Source organism: Aphelocoma coerulescens, chromosome 9 (assembly GCF_041296385.1).
Source record: "Aphelocoma coerulescens isolate FSJ_1873_10779 chromosome 9, UR_Acoe_1.0, whole genome shotgun sequence".
Classification (NCBI taxonomy): domain Eukaryota; kingdom Metazoa; phylum Chordata; class Aves; order Passeriformes; family Corvidae; genus Aphelocoma; species Aphelocoma coerulescens.
The window spans coordinates 15,105,766-15,130,878 of record NC_091023.1 but is presented as its reverse complement, the minus strand read 5'-3'; the positions used below and the strand labels follow the sequence as shown (position 1 = coordinate 15,130,878).

Below are 25,113 nucleotides of genomic sequence, written 5' to 3'. Positions count from 1 at the left end.
AGGAAAGAACAGAGGAGTAACATCCCAAGTGAAAAGAGTAAGGACATAAGAGGAAAGAAGGGCTGGCTGATGAAGACACTTTGCAAGTCAAGGTGCAGTATTTAGAGAAATATGTGGGGGCTTGAATAACAAGTTTGTTTTTTAAGGAAGAGCTGCCAGAAGAGAGGGTGGGCTGAAGGGAAAGAATAACAGCATGGATAGGAATAGATATAGGGAGTCTGGAAGATAGGAGAAGGTGCTGGTGCTCACATCCAAGAGACAAGGACAAGAAAGGAGAGCATATCATCTTGCATTTCTTTTTAAATGTAAAAGAAGTAGAAGAGATTTTGGTCAGAAAAAGAAATGAAGGCAGAGGAGGAAGGTTTGGACTGACTCAAGGTGGCAGGAAGCCAGTTGTGACTGAATCCCATGCCAACAAGAAAGCTAGAGAAGGAAAACTATTTAGTCAGCAAGGTGGCAATACTGGAAAAGTTTAGCACACTCAGCATGGCAATATGGTTTGAGACCCTCCAAGTAACAGGAGCAAAGCCCAGGATAGAGTGAACCAGGACTGGGAATCAACAAGTGCCACATTACAGTGGAGAAGGCAAGAGGTTCAGAATGAGAGGAGATCAGCTACAGCAAACGAGGATAGACAGCAAGGAAACAAGAAGATGCAATGTCAAGGCTAAAAGCACTAGAAGCACCAAGTGATGGGATGCGCAGCCAAGCGGGGGCAGGGAAAAAAAAAATAAAGCCAGCAGGTAGGAAAGGCAAAGGAATTGTTTTCCAGGGGAAGATGTTTTCCTGTCAGCCTCAAGAAAACACCGTCCAAGGGCTCCAAACTAAAATCATTTGCTGGAAACAATGCTTGATCCTGAAGACTTCCCACATCACGAATATGTCAGCAACAAAATAACATCCTCAGTGCAGGGGTCAGAGTTCCACCTCTAAGGTGACAGCCCCGGTAGGAGCGATGCCGAACTGAAACACCCCGGGCAGTGCGTGCAGGCTCCTTCCCGAGGCAGATCCCAGGCTGCGAGCTCCAGCTAAGCCGTCTCCCCCGTTCCCCGGCTGCAGCCCTCCTACGTGCACGAAGCACTGCAATTCTGGCATCTGCACAAAGACACGAGCCACGTTTGCCACATGAAGGGAAAGCTCATCTCCCTGCCCGCTGCCACCTGCTATTCCTCCCATTCCTGCAGCACCCATTCTCTCCTGGTTTGTTTTTTTCTCCCCCACTCGTGCTCCCCCTGCGCTTTCCACGCGTGCAGAGGCTCCGTCCCGGCCCAGCAGAGCATCCTGGTGCCGCAGCTGCCCCGCAGCGCTCCGGTCCGGGGGGACCCGGCGGACTCCCGAGGCTGCGCGCGCCGCCGCCCTCTCCCGGCGGGATCGGGAATTCCCGGGCTCGGCCGCGCCCGCCAGCGCCGGAGCGCAGCGCTGAGCATCAGCTTCGCTTCGGCAGCCCTCGTGGGGCTGCGGGGCTGCACAGGATACAGGTTTTGTACCTTTCAGAGCGCTGTAAATGCATACTGGCATTTCTCAGATGCATTCCCGATACAGCGCTTAGAGGCTGTAAAAGCCCAGTGTGGATTGTGACACTCAGCTGTGCATGGAGCTGCTCCAAACACACCCATTATCCCAAATACTAAGGTACAGTTATCCCTGAGTAAGGCTCTGCTCAGCTACTAGAGCCAGGTTCATTCAGGACATGGAGAAAGTTGCCTGTTTATTTTCCCTTTAGCAGCTGTTATTCCTATGTGCACACATTTAGGTGTCTCTCACAATAATCCATTTCTGGTTGGGGGAGTTAAATAAACTGGGTACCAGTTCCTCTGTAGGACCTCGTGCTTCAGGTGTTAGGAATCTAAATCCCTGCCTTTTGGACCAAATTCAGTAACAAGTACACGGTCCCCCTTTTAGGCACCACTACCAACACATGCCCAGGCAGCTTCTTTCCCAACCCACAGCGGGACAGTCTTGGAGGATTTCAGTATCACAATTGTTAGAATTCCTTGTTTATCACCTGCATGTAACTGCTTTGCCAGAGATGGGATCAGGACATGGATCACTTCACCCAGCTCTCCTGTAGCAGTAGGCAAGGAGTCCTGCCTCAGCTGACACCACCTGTTCCCCTTACTGGACTGGATCATTCTCTTTACCACACCAACTCATTTAAATTGGCATCATATATCAGTTCCCTCACACATACACTTTGTGAGAATTCAAAGAAAGCAAATGCAGGAGCCTCTGTCGCCCCCAAACCACTTCATAACCAACTTCTCACTTACAAACAGTGAGAAACACCAGGAGACTCCCATTGCAATGCCAGTGGCAACAGAGCACCACCACAAACCTTTATTTATTTAAATGCATTACAGATATTGCCTCTAACAAGGGACTCCAAGTGCTATAGATGCACAAGGGGGCAATCACCCACTATTTCTGCCTGATCCTGGCCTTGCAATCCCCATCCTGATTAAATTACTGAGGGTAGGATTATCAGCAGGATAATCAGATGCAGTGTCTAATCTGGATAACCCAGCATTACTGGGCCTCACAACACAGGATTTCACTGACCACCCAGCCAGGGCATTCCAGAGCATTACATCTCATTTTCACCACTTCAAACACCCTGGAGACTTGTGCAGCGGGGAAAGCTAAGGAACATACTCACAATTTCAGTCAAATGCAGTAGTGTTTGCATAACTGCTGTGTTTCCAAGAACCCCCAGAACCAGCACAACCAGGATTTCAGAGCAATCACTTATCTGAACAACTCACTGTGTATTTACAGGCTTCAGAAACTACACCTTTGGGTTTTTAATACAGCCTCAAGTTCTCAATCCATCTGTTAGGAGCAGCAACATGCAGCTTCATCTGTCTCAAAGGAATGACACTGTCCAAACAGCTTTTTTTGGTCTGGATACCTCCCTCAACCCTCCTCCAGGATTTCCATTTTCTTGGCCTTAGCCTTGCCAAATAACATATGTGTTTGTAGGCAGCCATGAAACCTCCCAAGAGGTTTCTGAGGTTCTGAGGATAGGGACAAGTTCTGCAAATAAGAATTGTCTTCTACTTGGAGGATTTCAATACCACAGTTGTGAAAATTCCTTGTTTATCACCTGCATGTAATTGCTCACCCCCAGTCTGGCTTCCCCTCAGCCAAGACTTTCCTCCCCATGGTTCTACAAGTTTCTCATTCTGGAACAGAAGGTAGGAGCTCAGTGATGTTCTGAAAAAAAGATCCAGCTTTGGGAATCTGAACTTGCTTAGCTCTCATGGCACAGCAAGCAGGGTTTTTGTTCAGTAACAAAATGGCCTGGATAAGGCACAAAGACAGAAAATGAACCTGATCTTTCACCTAGTCCTCCATTGTTCACAGACAGCATGAGAGGGTATTTTAAAATCTCTTCTGATGATCTGCACAGACTGAACTCCTGTTCTGCTCAAAAAATGAAACACTTAGAGGCTTTCATCACCTTATCAAAGTCCCTAGTGGCCCCTGCTTGCCCTCCTATGAAGAGTTTGATCTCCTTTTAGGAAGAGGATAAAGCTGTCCTTGAGCAAAGCTGCTTTTCAGTGAAGTATTGTTCTGTTTTTGTGAGAACATCAGACACCTCCAGGTGTCCCTCAAACATGTATCCCTCAATAGTTTCAGCTCAGATTTTTTCCAAGCAGCTCACAGAAAATAGACCGTAGGCATCTGACTTGTGTTTGAAGGGCACATTAGAAACGTGCTTCATGGAAGAGATGTCTAGATTACATTTCTGATGCTGCATAACTGTGTGGGTCCATCTTATCTCCAATTACAAGGGCAAATACGAAAAAAAAGGACTGGGAAGGAAGAAGTTGAGCTGAGAACAAATGAAAACATTGCTGGCTGCCTTCAGTTCACGCTCACTGCCAAAAGCAAGGTCATGCAATACTATCTCCCTGCATTGTTAAAAATCTCAAAGGTAAAAGGGTACTATCATTTCAAGAATAAAAATGGCTGCATGAAACAATCTTATCTCCCACAAGGGATGATGTCTTTTTACCCAGGATAACCGCATCCTTCAGCAGTTACAAAAATGCACAAGATCTGGAGCATCACTGCTGATTTAGCTCATCTCCATATAGAAATCAACAGCCCTCATTCACTAAAGCACCAGGGATAGGAAACAGGAACAGCAGCTGGCTGAGTCAGACACCAAGAAGGGAACACATTTATGGTGAGAATGTTCATCATGCACTTAATACCCAACAGGTAAAACAAAGACAGATGAAGAAGCACCCTTCCCATTAGGTTTTCACACTAAACCAGAGGTTGAAATACAGAAAAGAGAAACTCCCATTCTACCACACTGGAAAATGGTAGGTAAAGGCAGTTATTAGAGCCTCATAGGAGGGAGAGCACAGGAGAACAAAGGTGGGGGTTTTCCTTTTCATACTCTAGCATTAAAATTCTGAAATTGAGAGCTCTGACTTCTGCCCATTTCCAGTGGTGTATGACTCAGGCTATGCAGAGAGCAACAACAATGAAACTACCACCTGGCTGAGAGACCCGCCTGAAATTCAGGGCCAATAGAATGAGCCTCTCCAGCACTTGGTAGATTTGCTTCTTTGGAGTTTTGTTTGTATTTTTAAAAAGTCATCTATAGGGAAACTTTCCCTTGGCTCCACACCCTCAAGATAAGTCACACAAGGGCTTCACTAAGAAATCAGACAGCAACTGCTCTCATTTCCATGTCTAGGATTAGCAGAGATAGACAGTACAACCAGATCCCTTAGCTGTGTTCACAGGCAAGGAGAGCTGTAACAACGGGATAGGAATTGTGGTCTAAATAACACTTCTCCAGAACAGGACTTTGCCTTCCCAGGCCGTTCTTTCCTTTCTTTAAGAAAGATAAGGAAATTAGGTGGTGTAGCACAGTGAGGAATTAGAGCCTTTAAAATACAACAAGCCAAAATCAGGCTGCATTGCACGATTTTTGCTTTTAAAAATCTGGGGACTTTAAGAAGACAGTAAGGGCTTTGAGAACACAGCCTGGGACACTTGTGCATTACCATTAAAAATACACCTGTGCTCTGCTGATGACTCTCACATTGCTTGGGTCAGTGGAGTCATTCCTGCAAGCATTACAGGCAGAGGTAATCCAAAGTCAACCTGCAGGCGACATGTGCCTCAAGTAAGGAAATAACACCAAGAGAGCTTAGAGCCCAGCTGGGCAAACTCTGGGCTTCACAGCAGGCACCCTGCAAGGCAAACAGCCCCTTCAAGCACCCATCCAGAGCAGAAACAGGGCTCACAGACACACCTGGACCCCAAACTGCATTGAGTGAGCCCCTGGAGCACAAACACAAAGCACATGGACCACAATACTTTGCAGGCTCCCTCAACTCACACTGTAAAGGAATGCACCTTCCCAGCAACTTGAAACATAAGCCAAGGGAACATTTCACCTTCTCTCTGTGACACATCACAAGGCTTTATAACCACTGATAAGCACCTGCTAAAGTCCAGCTCACTAGTAACAGTAGCAAGCAAAACTGACTATATGCCAGGATGTGCCCTTTCTTTCCAGTCTGACCACACAATTCCCCACAGAAGGAAGTCTGCAGGCTGAGCAGTGTTACCACACAGGGAACCAACAGCTTCAGACAACTCAAGCCCAGCAGGTTTTCCAAGGCATCCTGCCTTCAAGATCAAACAAATCTCTCCTGCTTGGCTCTCCCCAAACCAGACTCCTCCAGAGAGCACATCTGGAAGGCAGTCACACTAACTTCTTGTTTTGTTTCCTTGATACTTTCCTAGGGAAAGAGCAGGCAGCAGGACAGTTGCTGCTTCAAATTCCCAGAACATTGCCTCAGGCTTCCCAGGCACCCCAGCTCCTGGCATACACAAGCAAACCCTGGGCTTTCATCTCACTCAGCTCACAAGCTTGCTTGCAGCTTTGCTATAATCACTAGATAAGAGGAAATAGAGAAGTGAGAACGACAAGCGCGCCCTTCCACCAAAATGAGAGTTCACCCTTTCCCACCATTTCGCAGCTCAAGCTCTATCCCCTTTATAGCCACAGGGTCTGCCTAAAGCTCCTCAGGGGCCAGGCTCAGGACACGGAGCTGCTTTTTACACTGGGCACAGATTCCCACCAGTACCACATAAAGGCTCACTTACTTCTCCATCCATCGCTGACCCTCCTCTGACAGCAGCCCCCATCCAGTCACCTTCAGAGCACAAAGACCTCCCCCTCCAAGGCCTTCCTAAAGCCCCTCTTTCCTTCTTTATAACCTTGCTAATGGTTGCTAATGCCCCTCACCTGGGCTGTTGCTGTGCCCAGCCTTGCTGAGCACTCAGCTCCCTGGGATAGGACAAGCTCCAGCTGGGAAGGGTGAACCTTCCCAAACACAGCCATGGCCAGGTGTGCCACGACGGTCAGGGCGGCCCTGCAGAAAGAAACAAGAAAACAAAGGGTTTTTTTTTCTCCTTCTAATCCACTTTTCATTGTGTGACAGAGGGAGAAGGAGGTCAGTACTGCAATTGCTCCAGGTTACAGATGGAGTAAGATGGTGATCCCAGACCCTGAGGACCTGCCTGTCATCAGTGGTCTCCCTCCACACGTCACCTGTGTGTTCAGAGCAGATGAATTGGTTTTCGGCATGAGCACATTCCAGGTCCAGCCACTGGCACTCCTGAGGACATGCAGCTCCTGTTTAGCTGGTGTGAGCAGCAGATTCTTGGCTACACGGGCTGTCAGGTCCAGCTTCAGGCTGAGCGGCTGGTCAGTGGCTGGCGATGCAGGATGCAGCGTGGGGGTGCCTGGGAGCTACACAGGAGGATGTAACAGCCATGCACCAGATCTGCCTAGAGCTGAGTCAGGGGCATGTACCTGCTTTGGTCGGAATCAAGTTAGGAACTGAAAGGCACTGACGAGATGAGGGGGGCAGAACTCAGTGAACTGTGTCCTGATAGGCTTGGAGATAGCCCAGGATGGCTCAACTGTCCTTGAGTGTGTGAGCAACAGACATTTGTCCCAAAAGGAGAGGTGCTCTTTTTTTAATTTTGGCTCCTACTACCTTCTGCAGATTCAGCAACTCTATCTCTCTCTCTTTTTTTTTTCCTCCATAAGATACACAAACCACAAAAATAGAGGAAATACTGGGAATTATTTAGGAAATAGAGAAGTCAGTCCTGTTTCTTTGCTTGTTTGAGCAGCTGTGCTCTCTGTGAGAGGTAGGGTTTGCATAAGGAACATAAGAGCTGCACTTAACAGTTTCAGGTGCTGCATTTCCACTATTGATTGCCACCATCCAAGCCCAGCTTTAATGCCTGACAGCAGACAGAAGCTATGAGGCAGCTATGTCCCCACTGGGAGCAATGATATATTATCACTCTCTTTAAATGAACCTGGAGAAGTACTATATATATTTAACAGGAAGTCCTGTCTCTAACTGACTGCAAAGGAATTTCAGTGGTTGCAGAAGTGCAAACCAACATAGCCTCTCTGTGACTAGACTGAAAATCAGGTACTAGAAGTGAGTCATGCATACAGGAGATTATTTTACAAACACATTCATTAGTTCATGTTGCTATTCTGTCCTTATGCCCCTCTCTTCATCTTTTGAATTCAGGCTGGCACATGTGGACATTTGCTGAAGTACTGTGTGTTAAATTGACAACAGCAGATATCTTCCCCATCATCACCCTGACCTCAAAATATTGCCTTTTCCTGCCAGATGTGGGGACAAGACCATGGGCAGATGAGATGAGAAGGTTGTTTCCAGTAAGAACTGGGAGGCTGCAGTTCTGCTGCGAGACATTATTTAGCTTTGCGAGCAGAGGGGATGTTTCCCATCTGGCAAATGCCACGCAGTCAAGAGATACCCGAGCTGGCTCTAAAAGAGCTCTTCCCAGAAATGGGAGCTGCTTGTGGTCTCATTAGTGCCATGGAAGGAGAGAGCAGGTCAGTGCAGGGCTGCCTTGCCTGGGAGAGCTGGGCTGGCGCCGTGTGGGGCTGTGCTGTTCAGGTGCTGAATGTCCACAGGAAAACACCCAGGTGTTGACTCCAAGCCGAGCACAGAGCACTGGGAGGGGAGGCAGACAAATCCCATCTCCTCCTGGCTGTGCCTGGCCCTTGGCTCCCGGGCAGAGCTCTTTGGGCTCACATGGTGCCTTGTCAAGGGAAGTGTTCAGTGAGAGCGGTAACTATTTAAGGAGAAATGGCATTTGGATCTTAAGGACCTTTTTGCAGTCAGGTCAGAGGAGTACATGTGGTTACACTGGGCCCAGGCAGCCCCTGGGGCGAGTTATTATATGACAATGGCATTAAACAAGTATTTGAGGGACCAGGTCTGTGCCTGCAAGCACCAGCAGTGCTGGAGAGGTGTGACTCAGAGGTCTTAAATATCTCACTGCTCCCTCAGACCTCAGATCTGTTTACACAAATAGGCACATTAGCTCAGTTCTTTGTGATAAATAAATCCCACCTCCAGTCATAAACCATGGTAATTCCTAACCCTTCAGCTTTGTGCAAAGATACATTTCATTCTTCAAGGCAGGTGCAGCTGCACAGCTGCAGGTATTTATGCCTGAAAGGTGAGCAGCCAACAGGATTCGGGACAGCTGTGAGCCACAGAGACACAACACTCCGGACTGCTCTGTGGGGCTGAATCCAGAGCCCATCATAGGGAAGGACAGCTGTACCTGTGCCCAAGATCTCCAGACCACACCTGAGACCTCTCCTGTGTGCCTGGGTGTGAAGGAATGGGGGGGCAGGAAAGGCAAGCCAGGCAGGACCTGGCCTGCAAGCACCATGCAGATCTCCTGGCACATTGTATGGGAGTTACTGAACGTGCCTCATCCTCGCACTGTGGAACTGCACTGACTTCCTTTTAATTTGAGACAAAAGTATCAAGGTAAGAAACACTTCACTGTTCAGGAGAATTTTTAAGACATTGATACAGCAAGAAATTGGAAGACTAAGAGTTCTGTATGCAGCCACACACAAACCACAGTGGAGCAGTCACACCTGGGTTTATGTTTGCCTCCAAAACTGCATCTTTCCAAAGTTATCACAGTTGTGGAACCAGAGCAAAACCCATTCCAAGCAGAGCACAACAAAGTAAAGTTGCTTGTGAGGCAGCAGCTGAGCAGGAAATATGAATCTACCACATTAAAACTGATCACGTGAAGCTCCTTTTCACTCTTGCCCCTGCACTGTGGAAGGGCTGTGCACAATGTATTGCTTCTTAGGTGTTTAGGGGTTTTTTTCCTACCCTTTTTCTCTTGAGCTATTATTCAGAAATGGCTTTCAAACTGAAGCACTGCCTGGATTCAATGAGTTTCACAATGGAGCACAGCAGTGCAATCACAGGTGCTCAGGTACTGCTCCCACGCCCTGCAGCCTCACTTCACCCCTCCCCACGGCCACGCTGCTGAGTTTTCACTTTTCAGTTTGCTCAATGAGCTGGAAAGTTAACAGGCTGGAGGGTTTGCTCAGTTTCCTCCATATATTTCTTTTTCTGGGGAGAGCATGATTTCTGTGCGTGCTGGACCGGTATGCCCTGGCAGCTTGGGCAGCTTTGTGTATCAGAGCAACAACCAGTGCCTCTGAATTATTTACTCCAACTCACATGAACCCGCATTTCTCCTCCTTTTCTGCCCAGTCACCACGGTGCGTGCTGCTCCACGAGTAAGCTGGAAAGACAGATGACACAGACGATGAAGTCGCACTAGGTGATTGTAACAAAACATGACAAGGCACTTATGCAGCTCCATTCAGCAGCATTTCATTTCATTTGAGTTCATTATTGTGTAGCAGAACACCTCTGGAGAGTTTATTTAAAGATGGAGAGGGGAATGGGGCAGGCTGGGTGCAGTGGCAAAACAGAGCAAAGGAAACAGTTAAGACATATTTCTTTCCATATCTGCTGGTGCACTGAGTATCACATTCTGCCTTCAGTGGGTTTTGATGCTGAAAAAAGCCATGCCTTGGGGAAAGAACAACTGAGGAACTGGTTTTGTGCTACTGACCTGGTAACATAGGCCTTGGTGGACAATGGGCTGGTGGGATCCAGGACAGCTGGGTTCCATTTCTAGAGTCTCCTTTAACTGGTGGGCTCACGATCTTTTCTAGAAACTTTCTGTAATGACTTCCCACCATTGTTCCATCCATTTTAATTATTAGCAAAGATGATCTTAGTGCAACCAGCTCAAGTATTTCACAAGATAACATATGTGCCCACAGCAGTCCAGGGGTTAAGTACAACACTTGTCCATCCTAGTTTTGCCACCACTGATTAACAAAATAATGTAACGAATATAGCACTGTGCACATCAAGAAAGATCAGCCAGAACCATTAGCAAATAGAGGAAACATCTGGGAGAAGCTAAATAAAGGTTGCAGCTTCGATTTTTTTCATTACAGCTCTTTTGCCTGTTAGGGCATGTTAAAAAGTGTGGGTCTGGAGGTGGACCAGGCAAGCTCTGGAGCCTAAACATCAAAACCACCAGAGACAGTTCTGGTCTCCATCCCTCATGGTGGCAGAAGGCATAAGAGCCCCAGCAGCTGTGGCTGCTACATGACACACAAAGAAACAAGGATGCCTCTATCGTGGCACGAGTCGTGGAGACTGCTCCTAGTCACTGCACAAGCCATGGTGCTGGAAAGGTTATACTTTGCAGTGGCCTCCCTGCAGGAAGGATTATCTTCTTTGTGGTCTTTCAGATCAGACAAGAGGAGTTGTCTCTTTGTGTGTCAGCTGTAGGAAGCTGTCCCCTGGCCTGCCATCACTGGTGTACACAGACCCAGCCTGTACCCTCCAAACACAACCAAAGTCTGCTCTGAGAGCACAGACTTCAGTCAGGAGCAGACTTACCCTGCAAGGGATGCTGAAGGTTGAAGACTGGTTTGCACAGAAGCACCTTGGCATTTATTCTGTGATCAGCTGCAGCCCGCAAAAGTGGCAATTAATACACTGTGTGCATAAGCCTTGGCACACAGGAGGAAGAAGGACACAAAAGGTCACCAGCCCTTCATGAAAAATGCCCATTCCTTTCTCTGCACAGTGCTGAACAAATCATAAAACCCTCTCCCATCCTGTCAATGTCATGGTAGGGTGTAAGCAATAGGAGCCCTGGAGAGACAAAGCCATTGATGAGTGAAGTGCCTAACATCCTAGGCCAAAGCTATGATTTGTAGCCACTGAAGTGGACAAAAACAGCTCATCTCTCTACTCTCCACCTCCCTAAAATAAAGCTAAAACAAAGGAGTCAGAGGGGTTGAGAATCAGGGAGAAAAGTGGCTGTTTGGGCTCAATTTTCACTTTGCACTGGAGCTGGCTTGACTTCAGAATCACGTATCATGTCTTCTGTGCGCCTAGAAAGACCTCAGTCATGTCTTCCATACTGATATTCCTAACATGCAAAAACTGAGGGAAAGACAGGGCTGAGTCAGTTTGAAGAGAGCCTGATGCCCCTGATATGCACCCACATCTCTGCCTGGCAAACCAGGCTGTCTGGAGACTGAATGAGAGTGTGTTCCTCTACCACAGAAGGCCAGTGAGATAAAAATAACCCCCAAAAGCCTACATTCAGCCTGAAAGCACAGTGCTGAGCCAGGGACAATGATAATAGGAAAACACAATAGTTCCTCAGAGCAGTCCTAAAATAATCAATTATAAATGGCAAAGGGGGAGGAGAAGGGAGTGTGGGCTATTTTATCACTATTCTAAAAACACTCAGAGGAAATAAATTTGGATTCACTTGACAGACAGTTCTCGAAAGTCAAAATGTTCTAAATATAATGCTGAATGTCCCTAAACCCAAAACATGTCAGCAAGAGTCCCTTGGCCAGGGTGTTCTTTTTCCCACCTCCCCTGGTTTAGCCTTTGCCCCATGATGGTTATTTGCCTTTCTGGAGAGCTTAATCAGGAACTATTAGAGACAGTGCTCTCTAAGCTGTATAATGTTAAAAGTCCATTAGCTCACCCCAAGCAAGGCTGGCAGGAGGGAGATGATGTACTTGCTGAAGTTGAACAAGCTATTTGCATGCTGAATACTTCTAATCACTGAGCAATGCCAGGAGAATGTGAACATTATTACACTCAGCTGCCCAGTGACCTTTCGAACACGCTCACTTTAATACAAGACAAAGTGACAAAATGCATCCAGCACTGAACCTGCAAAAAGGGACAGATGGGTGTTTTTTAAGCAATTCTAGGCCTCTTTAAAAAATTTATGAGAAATAATCATTAGCAAAGTCTATCTTCCTTTCCCTCTGCCACAGTCACTTGCATTGTGCATGGCCACTTGTATTATGCATGGATTAATAAAATATGATAAATGTCTGCTTACTTTTGGCCTGACCACAATCAGCTTTATCCAGCAATATACACACGCTTTGTTTTGAGCATATTTTCAAGTCTCCCAATGGAATTTATTGTGACTGCCACCTTTCAGTGGCTGTTTCAGCCAATTTGTAGCAGACACCATCCTGTCTCACGGCCCTCCATGAGGAGACCAAGCAGTGGAGGGGCACAGAGCTCAGGTGTCCAGCCCAGAACCACCACTGCTGCCAAAAGAATGTTGATCTCCACTGGAACAAGGCAATCAGGGAAAGTCCAAGAATCTAGATCAAAATTAGTGCTATTTGTCACAATGACAACAGAAAAGACAGACCACTAAAAACCAGCTCTCTCAGAGGCTTTTGAGGACTGGCTTCTATTTCGGGCAGTGCATGGTTAAAGTCCTGCTGGTATTTTGCTGCAGAGTGACTCTGATGTTCAGTTGTAGTTTTCTGGTTAGAGCAGCAACACTTCTCCAGGCTAAAGCATTGGAATATGTGCAGAAACCAATTTATCACAGCCAGACAAAAGTGAGTGAGGCTTCACGTAACATGCCTGAAGGAGCAGAGACTGCAGGCTTACACAAAGCTCTTGGTCTCTTGTTCCCTTCTGCCTTAAAATGAGTTCTCCCGACACAGCACAGAGAGTAACCCCCCACTAGCTGGTGGTTTTGTCACCTCTGCAGCAGTTCAGGTGTCCCTCTGAAGAAGTGACAGCTTTTTCAGCATCTCCCAGAACTTACAATAACTGGAAGACAAATTAGCTGCTTCTCCCTTTGTCCTACTGGCCAGAAACCCTATGGAAAGAGCAAAGGCAAAAGCATGTTCCAAGAGTAGGACCAGATCCAGGATGCCCAAGGAATACCACACTGAGGAGAAGTGGAGCATCTGAAGGGCACTTTTTCTTCCTCCCCACCATTCAAATGCCTCAAAGCCAGACCCTCTTGGCTGGGACTCCCTCCCTTTTAACCCTGTAGGAGTCAGTAACTCACAGACTCACAAAGGAGACCTCTTACATGCCACCAACCCCTCACAAACTGTCCCAGTCCTTTTGCATCACTCAGGACAGGGAGAAGCCAGCAGAAAGGTGGCTAATGGGCAAAAGGAAAAGAAAAAAAGAAATCTTATCTGCCATAGTAGTGGGTGCAGAACTGAAGCTCCCATGGAGATACTGGCTCACAGCACTGACTTGTCTCCTCTTGACATCAGCAGGAAGATGCCTACATTGTTAAAGCAAATTCCCTCTTATTCCAGTGTTTGTCAGATTGGCCAAGTCTCTAACCCCATGGAGCTGAGTGCTCTAAAATGCTTGTGTAATAACTTTTAAGAACTCCCTCATAGGAAAAGCACCATGGTTCCCTTAAAACTTGCAGAGAGAAGTAAAGAGTAAAAGGTCATTGGTATCTAAACCCACTGACTACTTTGAAATCCCACATAGAGACCTCTGCACTTCACAAGTCTGTGCCAGCATATACTCAAAGGCAATAGGGGACAATAGAAGAGGAAGAAAATAGTCTTTTGTGTTCTCAGATATACAAAACACTTGTCACTTCTCTGGGCTGGCAGCCTGCTTCATTAACTATAGTATGTGCAGAGGAGCAAATACCAGACAGATACAAACCTACTGCAGATTAGGATTCTGTCTCCCTGGAAGAGAGATGATCCAGGTACAAGATACAACATTCTCACAAACCTACCTGGAAAACTGCTTTTCAGTCCAGTAAAAAGTCAAGCCTCCATTCCCCCCCAAAAAAACCTCAACACACAGAATGCAGGAAGAACAAGGTAGATACTTTTCAAAATGTTTTTTAATTAAAACCAAAAAAAGGAGCACACACCAGAGCTTGACATGGGCTAGTCAAACTGCTGGTCACCAGGATGTTGAACTGGCATGAGGAAGGCTGTGTTTCTGCATATCTCAGGAGCACTGACACAGACAATGGGACTCCTGGGAGAGTACTCTGCCTGCCAGGCTGCTGCTGCTTTGTGCTGAGCAGATTTCTCATGTGGTGATGGGAAACTTCATCCTGCAGCCCAGACTCTTCTTTCAACAAACAGAAGTCCCAGAGACTGGGGAAAAAACCATTTCAACAAATCTGCATTTTCCAAGCACTTCTGGAGAGGATTCCCCGTTGTTTCTCCTGCCTCCCCAGGCAGGTTACACAGGTTTATATGGAGACTCATCTTTGGCAATAGCCACACAGGTAGGACCCGGTTCTGCTTCTGCTGAAGTCAATCCATCTCCTTCCCCAGACCAAACTGCAGCTGCACCGGGGCTCATGATCACGAGCCAGTTGTGCTTTAAGGTTAAATCCTTGTCCACTCCATCAGGCCAGCAACTTCTGAGAGCTTCTTGTGTGTACCAGTAAATTCAGGTAAATGTGAACATCTTGGCTATAGCAATGGGGTGAAGTTATTTTCAATTATGCCCAAGAGATGGAGGAGCTAAAGTTTTGTTTTAAGACATGACTTGGGCACTAGATCAGGTATTGAAACCTCCCTGCCATCTAATAAAGCAGTTGCCAAAGCTGTTGGTGTGCTGCTCCACCAGCCTGGTTTCTTTACCAAAAAGGCTGGGCTGAAAAAGTGACACATTTTTCATACACAATTTTTATCAGTTAGAATTTACTAGATATGCACCTCATTTGTCTGTCAAATATTTAAAAAATACTTCAACCTGCTCTAATAATCACATTTTAACACATGCATCAAGTTTGGATCAGAACAGCGTCTCTGGGATAATCAGTAAGCCCAAATTGCTGATTTAAGGCCTAAATATCAGTCACTGGCCAGCCAGCCACAATAAGTCACTCTATCCTTGAACTCTTGGAATTATTTTTGGCTCAGACTAACCCTTGTTACCATACATCTTATCCTACACACAGAAGAAAAGTGTATGTGTTTTTCAAGGCTACTGTTGCACCACAAGTTTACATACAAACACAACTTTTGCAAACATGAGACCAGAGTAAGATCTCCCATATCCCAGGGTGAGTCAGAAAGTTCTCAGGAGTCCAGGGAATGGTAACTGCCAGAAAGGATCAGGCCTAATACATGCATTAGAGAAGCAAGGTAGCTCCTTTGCTCGAGGTCTGGCTGATTCACTTTGCACATACCACTGCTTTAGCATTACATCCTTATCTAATGGTAAACCTGTTTCAACAACATGCAATACATATTAATGCAATATGCACTGCAACACACAATACGCATCCAAAGAAATATGCCAATGCAAAACTCTGACTGCTCACAAATAGCCGGGCTAACAAGGAAGAGTCTTTTACAAAAGACAATCAAGAAATCACCTGAAACCATGAGACCTCAGGGGTCTCAAGCAATCAGCAATATTGAGACCTAATAACAGATGCTAATTCATGAAAGAAACACAAACAGTGGGACTGAGGTAATGGCAGAGATTTCATTAGTGCAATTACATTTAAAATGGTATGTTCTTTAATAGAATTTAAATAAGGCTTTGAATAATTACACACACTAAAACTAACATTCCATAACCTTATTCCGCATGGAAAAGCAGCAGAAACAACCCTCTGGACTGTACAAGGTCCAATTAATGAACAATTACATTCAAAAAGTAGATCAAAACAGAAACAACTCTTTCCCCAAAAAGCTGCATCATCATCATCTTTAAAGTCAGCTTTCTCCCCTAGTATCAGAAATGTGAAGAACAGATGAACTGGGGTTCAGCCCAGTAGATTTGGCCTTGCCAAATTACCAGTAGTGCTTTCCAACCCAGTCTCTCCTCATTTCTTTAGGGTGATGGAAGCTCAAGGAAAAAGAAGTGAGTTTCTGAAGCAACGGAAGGTGAGTTGTCCTTTCTCCAGGCCCAACAATGTACATAAATTATGGAAGCTTGGAAAAAACCCCTACATTACACTGTGGCTTGTGTTTATGATGCATGTCCTCCTTTAGAAACTACTCACAGACAATGGGGCAGGGTAGGTGAAAAAAATCAAAGCAGCATATGAAATAGTAATATACTGTTTCAAAATCTGCACCGTCCTGCAGAACCAGGATTTATAATTTATTCAGATTGTTCTCAATCGATCAAATCTACGTTGGATATGTAAAAACCAAGAGACTAAGTCATCAAGGAAAACCAAACGAAAAAACCTGCACACTGCAAGAGTTTTTAAAAACAAAACAAATAAAAATCCCAAGAAACATTGACGAAAGCTCAGAAAAATTTATCGTCAATTCTGAAGTGGGGCCTTGTGACATCATCTGGATTAATGAAGACAGAGATGGACTTCCCAGGGTTCTCAGTCACTAGCTGTTGCAACTTTTTGGCTAATCGGTCATCAGGCTGGTTGGGGTCCCCTCCATCTGACTGTGGGGAGGGGATGCTGGTGGTGCTGCCCCGCCGCTGGAGCTCCAGGGTGAGCCTGTTGGCTGCTTTGACGTGTTCGATGGCAGTTCGGAGGTGCTCGGCAGGGTCGGAGCGCACCGAGGACAGCTTCCGCGCATGGAGCATGACGGTGTCTTCGGAGAGGTGCTCCAGCATATTGCACTGCGGGATGAAGTAGTTAGGGCACATCTTGTTGACCAAGCAGTGCTGGAGATCATCAATGAGACCCAGGAGGAAATGGGCTGCATAATCCTCCTGGGCCAGGTAGCTAGCTGGTAGCCTGTCACAAGCCCACAGCATCATGCTCCGCAGGTGATATGGACTAATGGCTTTGGGGCGGGACAGCAGTTTGATGATGATGGCTTTGCAGGCCTGGTAGGCTTGCATGAGGCTGCTGGAGATGCACTTTTTCAGCTGCACTTCACTCCTGGCAAATGACAGCCTCCATTCATTGTCCTTCTTCCCCTTGTAGGAACATGCAGGCACTAAGTAAAAGCCACTTATGACTTCCTCCTCTGTGATCTTCCCATCCCAGAAGTGGTTCTCCATCAGCCAGCTCTGTGCCACAGCTGGCCAGCCTTTGAAGGACACCACAGGGACAATGTCATACAGCATGCGGCTGCTGCCCACTCCCAAAATGATGGATATGATAGTCCCATTCTTTTCTACCTTCTCCACCTTTGGCATCCCTCGTTGGGGCTTTTTCTGGATCTCAGAGAGGACAATGCTAATGGATTCATAGAACCAGTCTGCAACTTTTGTTGGGGAGAAGAAGTAATTGGTAGCTCCATTGATATGGTCCACGATTGTGCAGCAGTCCTTCCATTTGCTGATGGTTCCTTCATCGAACAGGCGCAGGCTCAGCCAGGAGTGGCACAGGGCCGAGTGGCGCATGTCCAGCGTGACTGGCTGGTTGCGGTCATGCAGCTTCAGCGCAGGCACCAGCAGGGTGAAGTCCATGTCATAGTCTGTGCCCCGGGCATAAACATTCAGCTCATCAAGGTCAATGTCCACCACACCTTCCCGCACGCCGCCCGACAGCAGCAGATACTCGTTGGCTACAGGCAGCTTCTGGTCAAGTTTCTGAACCATGCCTGAAAAAGACAGAAAGAGAAGTCCTTTCAAAGAAGGCAAAAAAATTCAGGATTCAGGATTTAACCAGGATTAAAATCCATTCCATGCCAAGCAGGAAAAAAAAGCAACCAGAGGTATCTATCGCTTTTGGTGTGGCAAAAATATGCATCAGGCCCAGCACTCAGACAACCTTTGATCTCACCTGACTCAGGGCATAGCCTTCCCTGGGATGCCATGGCTTTTCATGGCATTCCTGGGAATGTATGAAGGCCATCCTAAACATCACACTGCGAGCAATGGAAAAAAGCAGAAGCCTCTGGTGAAACACAGCAAAGCTACTTCCAGGACTAAATTTAGCTTTTTAAACACCTTCTAAACCAGTGTTTCACCATATTGACATTCATTTCCATGGTATCCAAATGTTTCACCAACACTCCATAGAGAAAAGAGAATATTAATTGACTCACTATTCTTATTTTCTCTCTGGTACAGAAAAAAGCTGGACCAGCATCAGGGAGTTGGTTTGTACATGAGTGAATGAATAGGTACAAATGTTAGTTCAAGCAAGTCTAATATTACAATCTGCTTTACATTTACTGATGAACAAGGCAACATGAACAAAGGAAATGCATCCTTCTCTTATGGGCGAATGGAGCAGGTTAAAAGATCAGGCAATTAGAGAAGCCAGCTCTGAAATTGGTTCTTCAAGCTGCAATGACATAAAATACCTGATCAGCTCCCCAGAACACAGACATGAAGACAGATTTTTATTTTCAGCACCAAAACCAGACATTTCCCTTCACCCTGCAGTGCCTGTACCAGTTGCACAAAGCCAGCTTTTCACTGGGTATTCTATATATACACCACACTGTACTGTGTCCATTGAACACAAGCAGCAGACTGAGAAGAGACACTACACAGGAGCTGAGATATTAGCACCTCATTCAGTGTTCAAATTAGGCTTAAAATTGAGCTCTGCACTTCAACTGCTCTGTAGTCTGCTCCTGCTTTCTGGGCTGTTTCACTGCTGGCATTTCTCTTGTGGTTAAATGCTTTTGGTTGCTTCCCAGCCTCAATTCAGCCACCACACCTCAGCCATGAGGGAACAAAGGCCAGTGGCTTTGAATGGAGATGCTAAAGCTGTTATAAGCACTACAAAAGGGTAGATATATATATCTATCTACAAAATAGATAGATATTTATTCCTTACAAGCACAAATGCACTAGTTTCTGCTGGCATGCATTACTGACTCCAGTTTCTGAATGGCGATATGGTTTGTTTATATCAAGGATGGTCAAATGGACAACTTCCACTAAAAGGAAGCCAGTCTTAGAGAGACAGCAGTGGGAATAACTAGCCAGAGGCATAACAGAGTGAGCCAGAAAGCTGCCAGTCACTCTGTCAGCCCACAAATCACAGGCAGACACATTAGGAATGTTTTTTACTTAGACACAAATGATCAGCACTACAGTCTGAGCACCCATTCTGTCATAGTCCCAGTGATTGCAGAGAGTTTCCTGTGGTAAAGCATCCCTGTAGGATCACAGACACTGTCTATACTGAGTGGGTCACCCTAGCAGAGAGGAGCAGCAGCATCCCAAGGCACTGATGGCTGCACTAGGCTGAGTAGCAGAGAGACTCACCTGTTCTTTCCTGCATGCTAGGATAGCAACAAGGAAATGCTATCTGTATGCATATAGGTAAGCCATGACCAGAGCAAAATCTAAAGCTCTGTGGACACTCATTCCTTGGAAAAGCCAAGGAGACTATAGGAAGAGACCTCTGTGTGAAGCAGAATGCATCTTGGGGCAATATTCAGTGTAACTGAAACCCTGCCATGTGAAATTCCTTGTTAAATACACTTTACCTGTTTCATTCCTTCCAAGAGCACTGGACCCAGTCCATTTTGCTGCACTGAGCTGGGATGATTTTCCTGCCAGCCAGGCAAGGACATAACCCCTTCCATTTCATGCAGCTCCAGGGGCTGCAGTAGAAGGAAATAGCTCTCAAGGAGCGCTAAGAAACTCTTCCTGCTAAATCCTGAGTTAATCCCATTCTGCGATCTTGCCACACGTTGCTCTGTTCATCCTCAAAGGGTAATAACTAAGAAAAGCTTCTGTCAACCTCAAAAACATTTTCTGAGGCTTAGATACACAGTGAGCTATGTTACCCTGATCTGTGGAACGTCAAAGTCTTGCACAGGCTTCTCTATCCCAGAGGCCAAATAAGTAGCAGTCACTCCTTTGCTGTACCCAGAAGGGGTTTTCTAATGGGTACCTAAATTGACATGACTTCTGCAGACAATACTGACACAAAGCCTCTGAATCCTCTCCTTCAACCAGTGCAAGCAGCCTCAGTGCTTTACACCTCTGTTGTAAGTTGAGTCCAACACCCATGAAGTAGAGTCTGGATCAATCACATCATAGGGACAGGGAGCAATTCTTTTTTTTCCCCCAAAGATTAAAGTACTACTGGCCCTAACTGTGGGGCAGCACAGCTATTCATGATATGAAGGGTTCTGATGGCCCATCCTGCCTCTACACTCACACAAAATTTCCCACTCAGGACTGTGATCTGCAGCATTTGTGACGCAGATCTGCAGATGTTCCTGAGATAGGCGCACAGAATGTAACTACCCTACAGAAGAAAATGCTCAAACCTATAGGATTCAATAAAGGATGCCTTTTTCTAAGTGTTTTAAAACTTGAAGGATGAAAAATGCTCTGTGGTGTGCCCTTTGCACCAAAACTTCTATCCCAGAGCCTTTGACTAAAAAGGAAAATCACGATTTTTCTAAAAGGTAGAGATTCTCCACTATGGAATCTGCTGTTGGATGAGTTGCTCTCCTTCTCCTGAAGAGATTCTTTGTCCTTAAGTGGGAGTAACAGACTTGATAGTCTAACCCCATTCAACCAACAGCAAGTGGGACTCAAGTCCTGCCTTCTGTACACCGTCAATGAGTCACTTGATTTTCCCTCTCCAGAACTCTAGAGCGACCAGCAGACAGGAAATATTGAAAAATAGTAAGGAAATGGTTACAGGAAATGATCTAATATATCATCAATATCTCTCTACCTGGCTGGCTGCAGTTTAAATTCAAACCCTTGAGCTCTGCTTGGCACAGAATTTCCCCTTCAAGTCCTGAACCAGCAACATCTGCAGCTCTGCCACAGAACAAGAGAAGGAATTTTTGCTAACAGATCACAGCAGCATTGCTGATCCAACTGAAGTGGTGGAGCAGGGAGTTGAGATAAGGTCCCCTTGAGGAAAGTATATTTAGAATAGGCATAGAGCGTTCTATAAATAGTTTAGCTAGCCAAATTCAGGATTACCTAAGGCTTTAGGGGTTTGCAGTCTCTTCAAACTGCCCCCCTTACTCATAAATCTATTTAACATGTGAAGGGATTTCAAGGAATCCTGTCAGCCAACACTGTGTGGCACACACCACCCTGTCACAAAGCTTTCATCCCAAGTTTCTACAGCCCATGAATGTACAACAGAAGTAGGCACTCCAGTTCAGCACGCATGTAAGTGCAAATACAAAGAAGGAAAATACCAAGACCGGTACTCAACCCAAGTACTTAATAGCACCAGTGGGCCATTTGAGCTCTGCTCATCTCAGTCCCAGGAACACCTGGGAGAAGGAGGCAATAGGGGTTACAGAAAACCTAATGAAATTTACAGAAGCCCTGTGGAGTTGTCTGTAAACACCAAACCGGAATTTGTAGGGTCAAACACACAAAAAAATTTATTTTAGCTGAAGGACCAGCTCTCGTGGCATCAAAGTAGGTTCACTGATACTTAAGAAGCCTCTTGCTGTTACTGGGCAAACCACATTAATTTGCAGTAGTACTTTGTGTGACACTGAAAAGGTTATTTGGCAAAGCTAAGTGGGAGACTGGTGTACAGTTACCACTTCTTTCTAAAGCACCTTAAAGGAGTTCTGTTCTCCTAGATGTGTAACTAGTTTAAGATCTTCCCGAGCTATTAAATTTGGCATCCTAACAGGTAAGTATGCTTGCAAGCATGAGAAAGGCAAGAATGTGAGAATCAGGAGCACCACCTGTAGGCCAGGCTTACTGGTTGGTTTACTAAACACGAATTCAGACTAACACAGGTGAGCAAGTGAGTTCTACCAACAGAACTTCATTCCTTTGTTGTTTCTTCAGTGTCAGGAAAAAAGGATTTATTTCTACTTCAAGCACTAAGATACAAAGAGAATAAAAACAGAGAAAAGATATTTTACTTTATATAACAACTACATTTGGGACACATCCTTGAATGAATTGTGACTGATACAGATGACCAGAGAATATTCTTTCCTTTAAAAAAAGTGAAAAAAAGGCAATGCAAAGATGCTCTCCATCCATTACAGAATTTCAGATGAACTGATTTCATGACCATTGTAGTGTGTGCTGGGATCCACTGCTGTTTCATGACTAACTTTGTGTAAATAAGGAGGAACACAAAGATTTGTCTTTGAAGAAACTGATCACAAGAAAAATATGACATAAAAACTTATTTCTAACATATGTATTTCCTAATTTTGGGTTCCTTCTTGAAGCCTTTCTTCCTGATGCTTTAGATGTGCAACCATTGCCACCAAAAGAAAACATAGGAAAAACAAGATGCTGTTCTGTTAGTCTAACTTGGTCTCATCAAACTGAATGGGGTGATTTTCAGGGCAGTCACTGAATTCAGGGAGACTTCTGCTGCATGGGAAATAGAGAGAGGTCAAAGGAGCAATGGGGTGCTCAGAAAGGTTCCACAAAGGAGAATCAGCAGAACCTTGCACACAGAAGAAGCCTTTCACAGGAATTCTTCCAGGAGCCAAGCCAGACCCAGGCACTAACTGGTGTATGCCCCCCTCGAGTTCCCTCGCAGTCTAGGGAAAAGATATATAGAAGGGATCTTCCTTGTATTTGTTATCTGTTATACAGGGAAAGCTAAGGATCATTCACACATCCACTGCTTCCCTCTTTTCTACTGCTTAATCCTTCCATAGGACCCAGCATAGTCAGGACCAGTCATACTCTTGATTTTTCCTCTCAGGTTCATCCTATTTGATGCATAACCTTGAAATGCCTTTTTTCTACATGAAAACATCCTTTAAGTCCCAAGACCTAAGGAAGTCTGACCTCCTAGATGATCAGAAAGTGGCTGGAATTGCTCAGACAGCAATAACCACACACTGGATGCTATTAGCAGACAACTAATTTGTAAGCTCAGGATGTCTCATGCTGGCCAGGCAATTCTTACCCTTGACTGCTATAAGAAATACATGAAACCCCAGGCTAGTCAAAAATACAAAGAACTTTTATCATTTTTTGTAAAGACACTAGACAGGGACTCTGAGGTTCCTTGACAATTCTGCTGCAAACAGCAGATCCTGTAGTATAGGAATGCTGCTCAAAGGAAAGATTTCTGCAGAGGTCTCCCAGCTATGCCTGAGCAATGTGTGTTGAATTTCAGAGGCTTCTTTAAGACAGGATGGGAGGCCGCTCTGATGCATCTGGACTGCACAGATTCTTCTGTTTCCCTTGGTAATTGCAAATCTATTTATGAGCAGCACAAGTTTTTGTTACGCAGGGAACTGGAAGAGTCAGCTCTTTAGAGGAGTCTTTAGTTACAAAGCACATTTTGAGAGGACTGTTGGCGGAAGCAGGCAGCGGGTGGGAGAAGAGTGGGGAGACTGAACCATGTGATACCAGTTTAGTCAAATATGGGATGTGAGCGAAGGAAGCTGCTCCTTGCAGACTGATACACCAGTGTCCTACTGATTCTGCTCCTTTTAGAAATCTTGTGACATGGTGACAGAACACACTGCAGGGAGACAGCACCCCCTCGTAAAAGAAATCAGCTTCTTTCTCCAAAGTCTTCTTTAAAAACAATCTCAAAAGTAGTGTCCCAGTTTTTTTCCAGTTTTCATGTGTCCTGGTGGAAGCCACCCACCTCGCTGAAATCCTGTTTGGCAATGGAAAGGGGTGTTTCATGGTGCAAGCAGGAAAAAAAAAAAAAAGGAAAGAAAGAAAGAACCCAGATTCAAAGGGTGAGCCTGTACAGTGAAGAGTGGTGCTGTCACAAACACCTACATCCACTCTGGCACCAAAACCAGCAGCAGTGTTCCTGTAGTGACCTGCTGGGTTTCCAGCCTGCAAGTCTGCTTATCCAAGAGTCTTACCTCCAAACTCATATTAGCCAAACTAAGATAGGAATGATGAAAGCTGAAAGCCTACATGGAATATGAAGTGCAAGTCAAAGAGGTACTCTAGGGTCTGAAAAATGTGAGTGATGAGGTCTGAGAGCAGCTGACAGGCAGAACAGAAGGAAGAGGGGACAGAGAGGATAGTTATAAGAACAACTTGCTGCTACACCTCAGTTAACACTGCACACTGTGTCCATACAGTGTCCATATTTTCAAATGTGCATAAGACATGAAATTTCCTTTGGAAATGGCAGAAGATGCCATCTATCCTGGAACAGCAATCCCAGAAAAAAAATATGCCAGGGGACAGATTGTTTTAATAGTTCCACCCTCTGGGACTGAGAGTGCACCTTTGGCAAGGGCTACACAGGGTCTAGATAGGCCATTTCTGCTCACACCCCTACAGAGCACTGCTAAGTATTCAGCAAGATGTTTCACTAGGGGAGACTCACCAGGATTTCTCTCTTGGATCTGCTTACAAGGTAACAGCAGTGGGCACAAACCAGGTTGAGCATCTTGAGTGCAAACATGCAGCTTGCAGGAGAGGGTGTTCTGCCCTTGTTTTTCCCAGTCCCTTCACTGTTAGTGAGATCTTTACAGGAGCACAACAACCTCAGTGTGGTACATAACATGTCCTTCTACTGTAGCATCCTGGCTCAGGCAATTGCTGCTGAGTGCTTTCAGGGGAAGAGCATTAAGAGCGAGGAAAGTGCAGCATAATAACTTTCCCTCTGCAATCTTCAAGCATTCTCTGTCTTTGCTACTTCCCAAACCAGAGATAGTATTTGCAGCTTTGTCTTTAATAACACTGTCAGACTTATCTGCTTGGAATGTCTCTCACTGCTTTGTAAATCAGTTACATGTTTGCTATAGTCAGTGCCTGGCAGCACTGTGCTTCACAAAGCACACGTGTCAAAAGAATTTCCTTTTGCTGGCTTGCTAGGAAATAAATTCACCTAACCATGGCACCTTCCAGAGATCACTGGAGATCTTACACAGCTTCATCAGTCATCTTTTTTCCATGTTGAAAAGGTCAACTTACTTTAACTTTGTTTAGCCAACTGTCCTGATCTGCAATTGTGTGGGCCCTAGTATTGCTACACTCTGAAATGAAATGAGATGGTCAACTCTGCATGACACATGGAAAGGTGATTTCTGGGTGA

At 45.6% G+C, this 25,113-nt stretch overlaps 2 protein-coding genes across 3 annotated transcripts in view; both read right to left on the bottom strand.

The window, feature by feature from the left end:
• The window catches only part of FGF12 (fibroblast growth factor 12), a 236,672-nt gene extending 230,463 nt beyond the window's left edge, over positions 1–6,209 (bottom strand). Inside the window, exon 1 of the mRNA XM_069023977.1 lies at positions 6,139–6,209. Coding sequence (XP_068880078.1) covers positions 6,139–6,180 — 42 coding nt within the window. The 5' untranslated portion in view covers positions 6,181–6,209. The remainder of the gene's footprint in view (positions 1–6,138) is intronic.
• A 7,885-nt stretch (positions 6,210–14,094) lies between these two features.
• MB21D2 (Mab-21 domain containing 2) overlaps positions 14,095–25,113 on the bottom strand; it is a 58,356-nt gene continuing 47,337 nt past the window's right edge. For both annotated transcript variants that reach the window (XM_069024746.1, XM_069024747.1), the window contains exon 2: positions 14,095–17,764. In XM_069024746.1, coding sequence (XP_068880847.1) covers positions 16,500–17,764 — 1,265 coding nt within the window. In that variant the 3' untranslated portion in view covers positions 14,095–16,499. The remainder of the gene's footprint in view (positions 17,765–25,113) is intronic.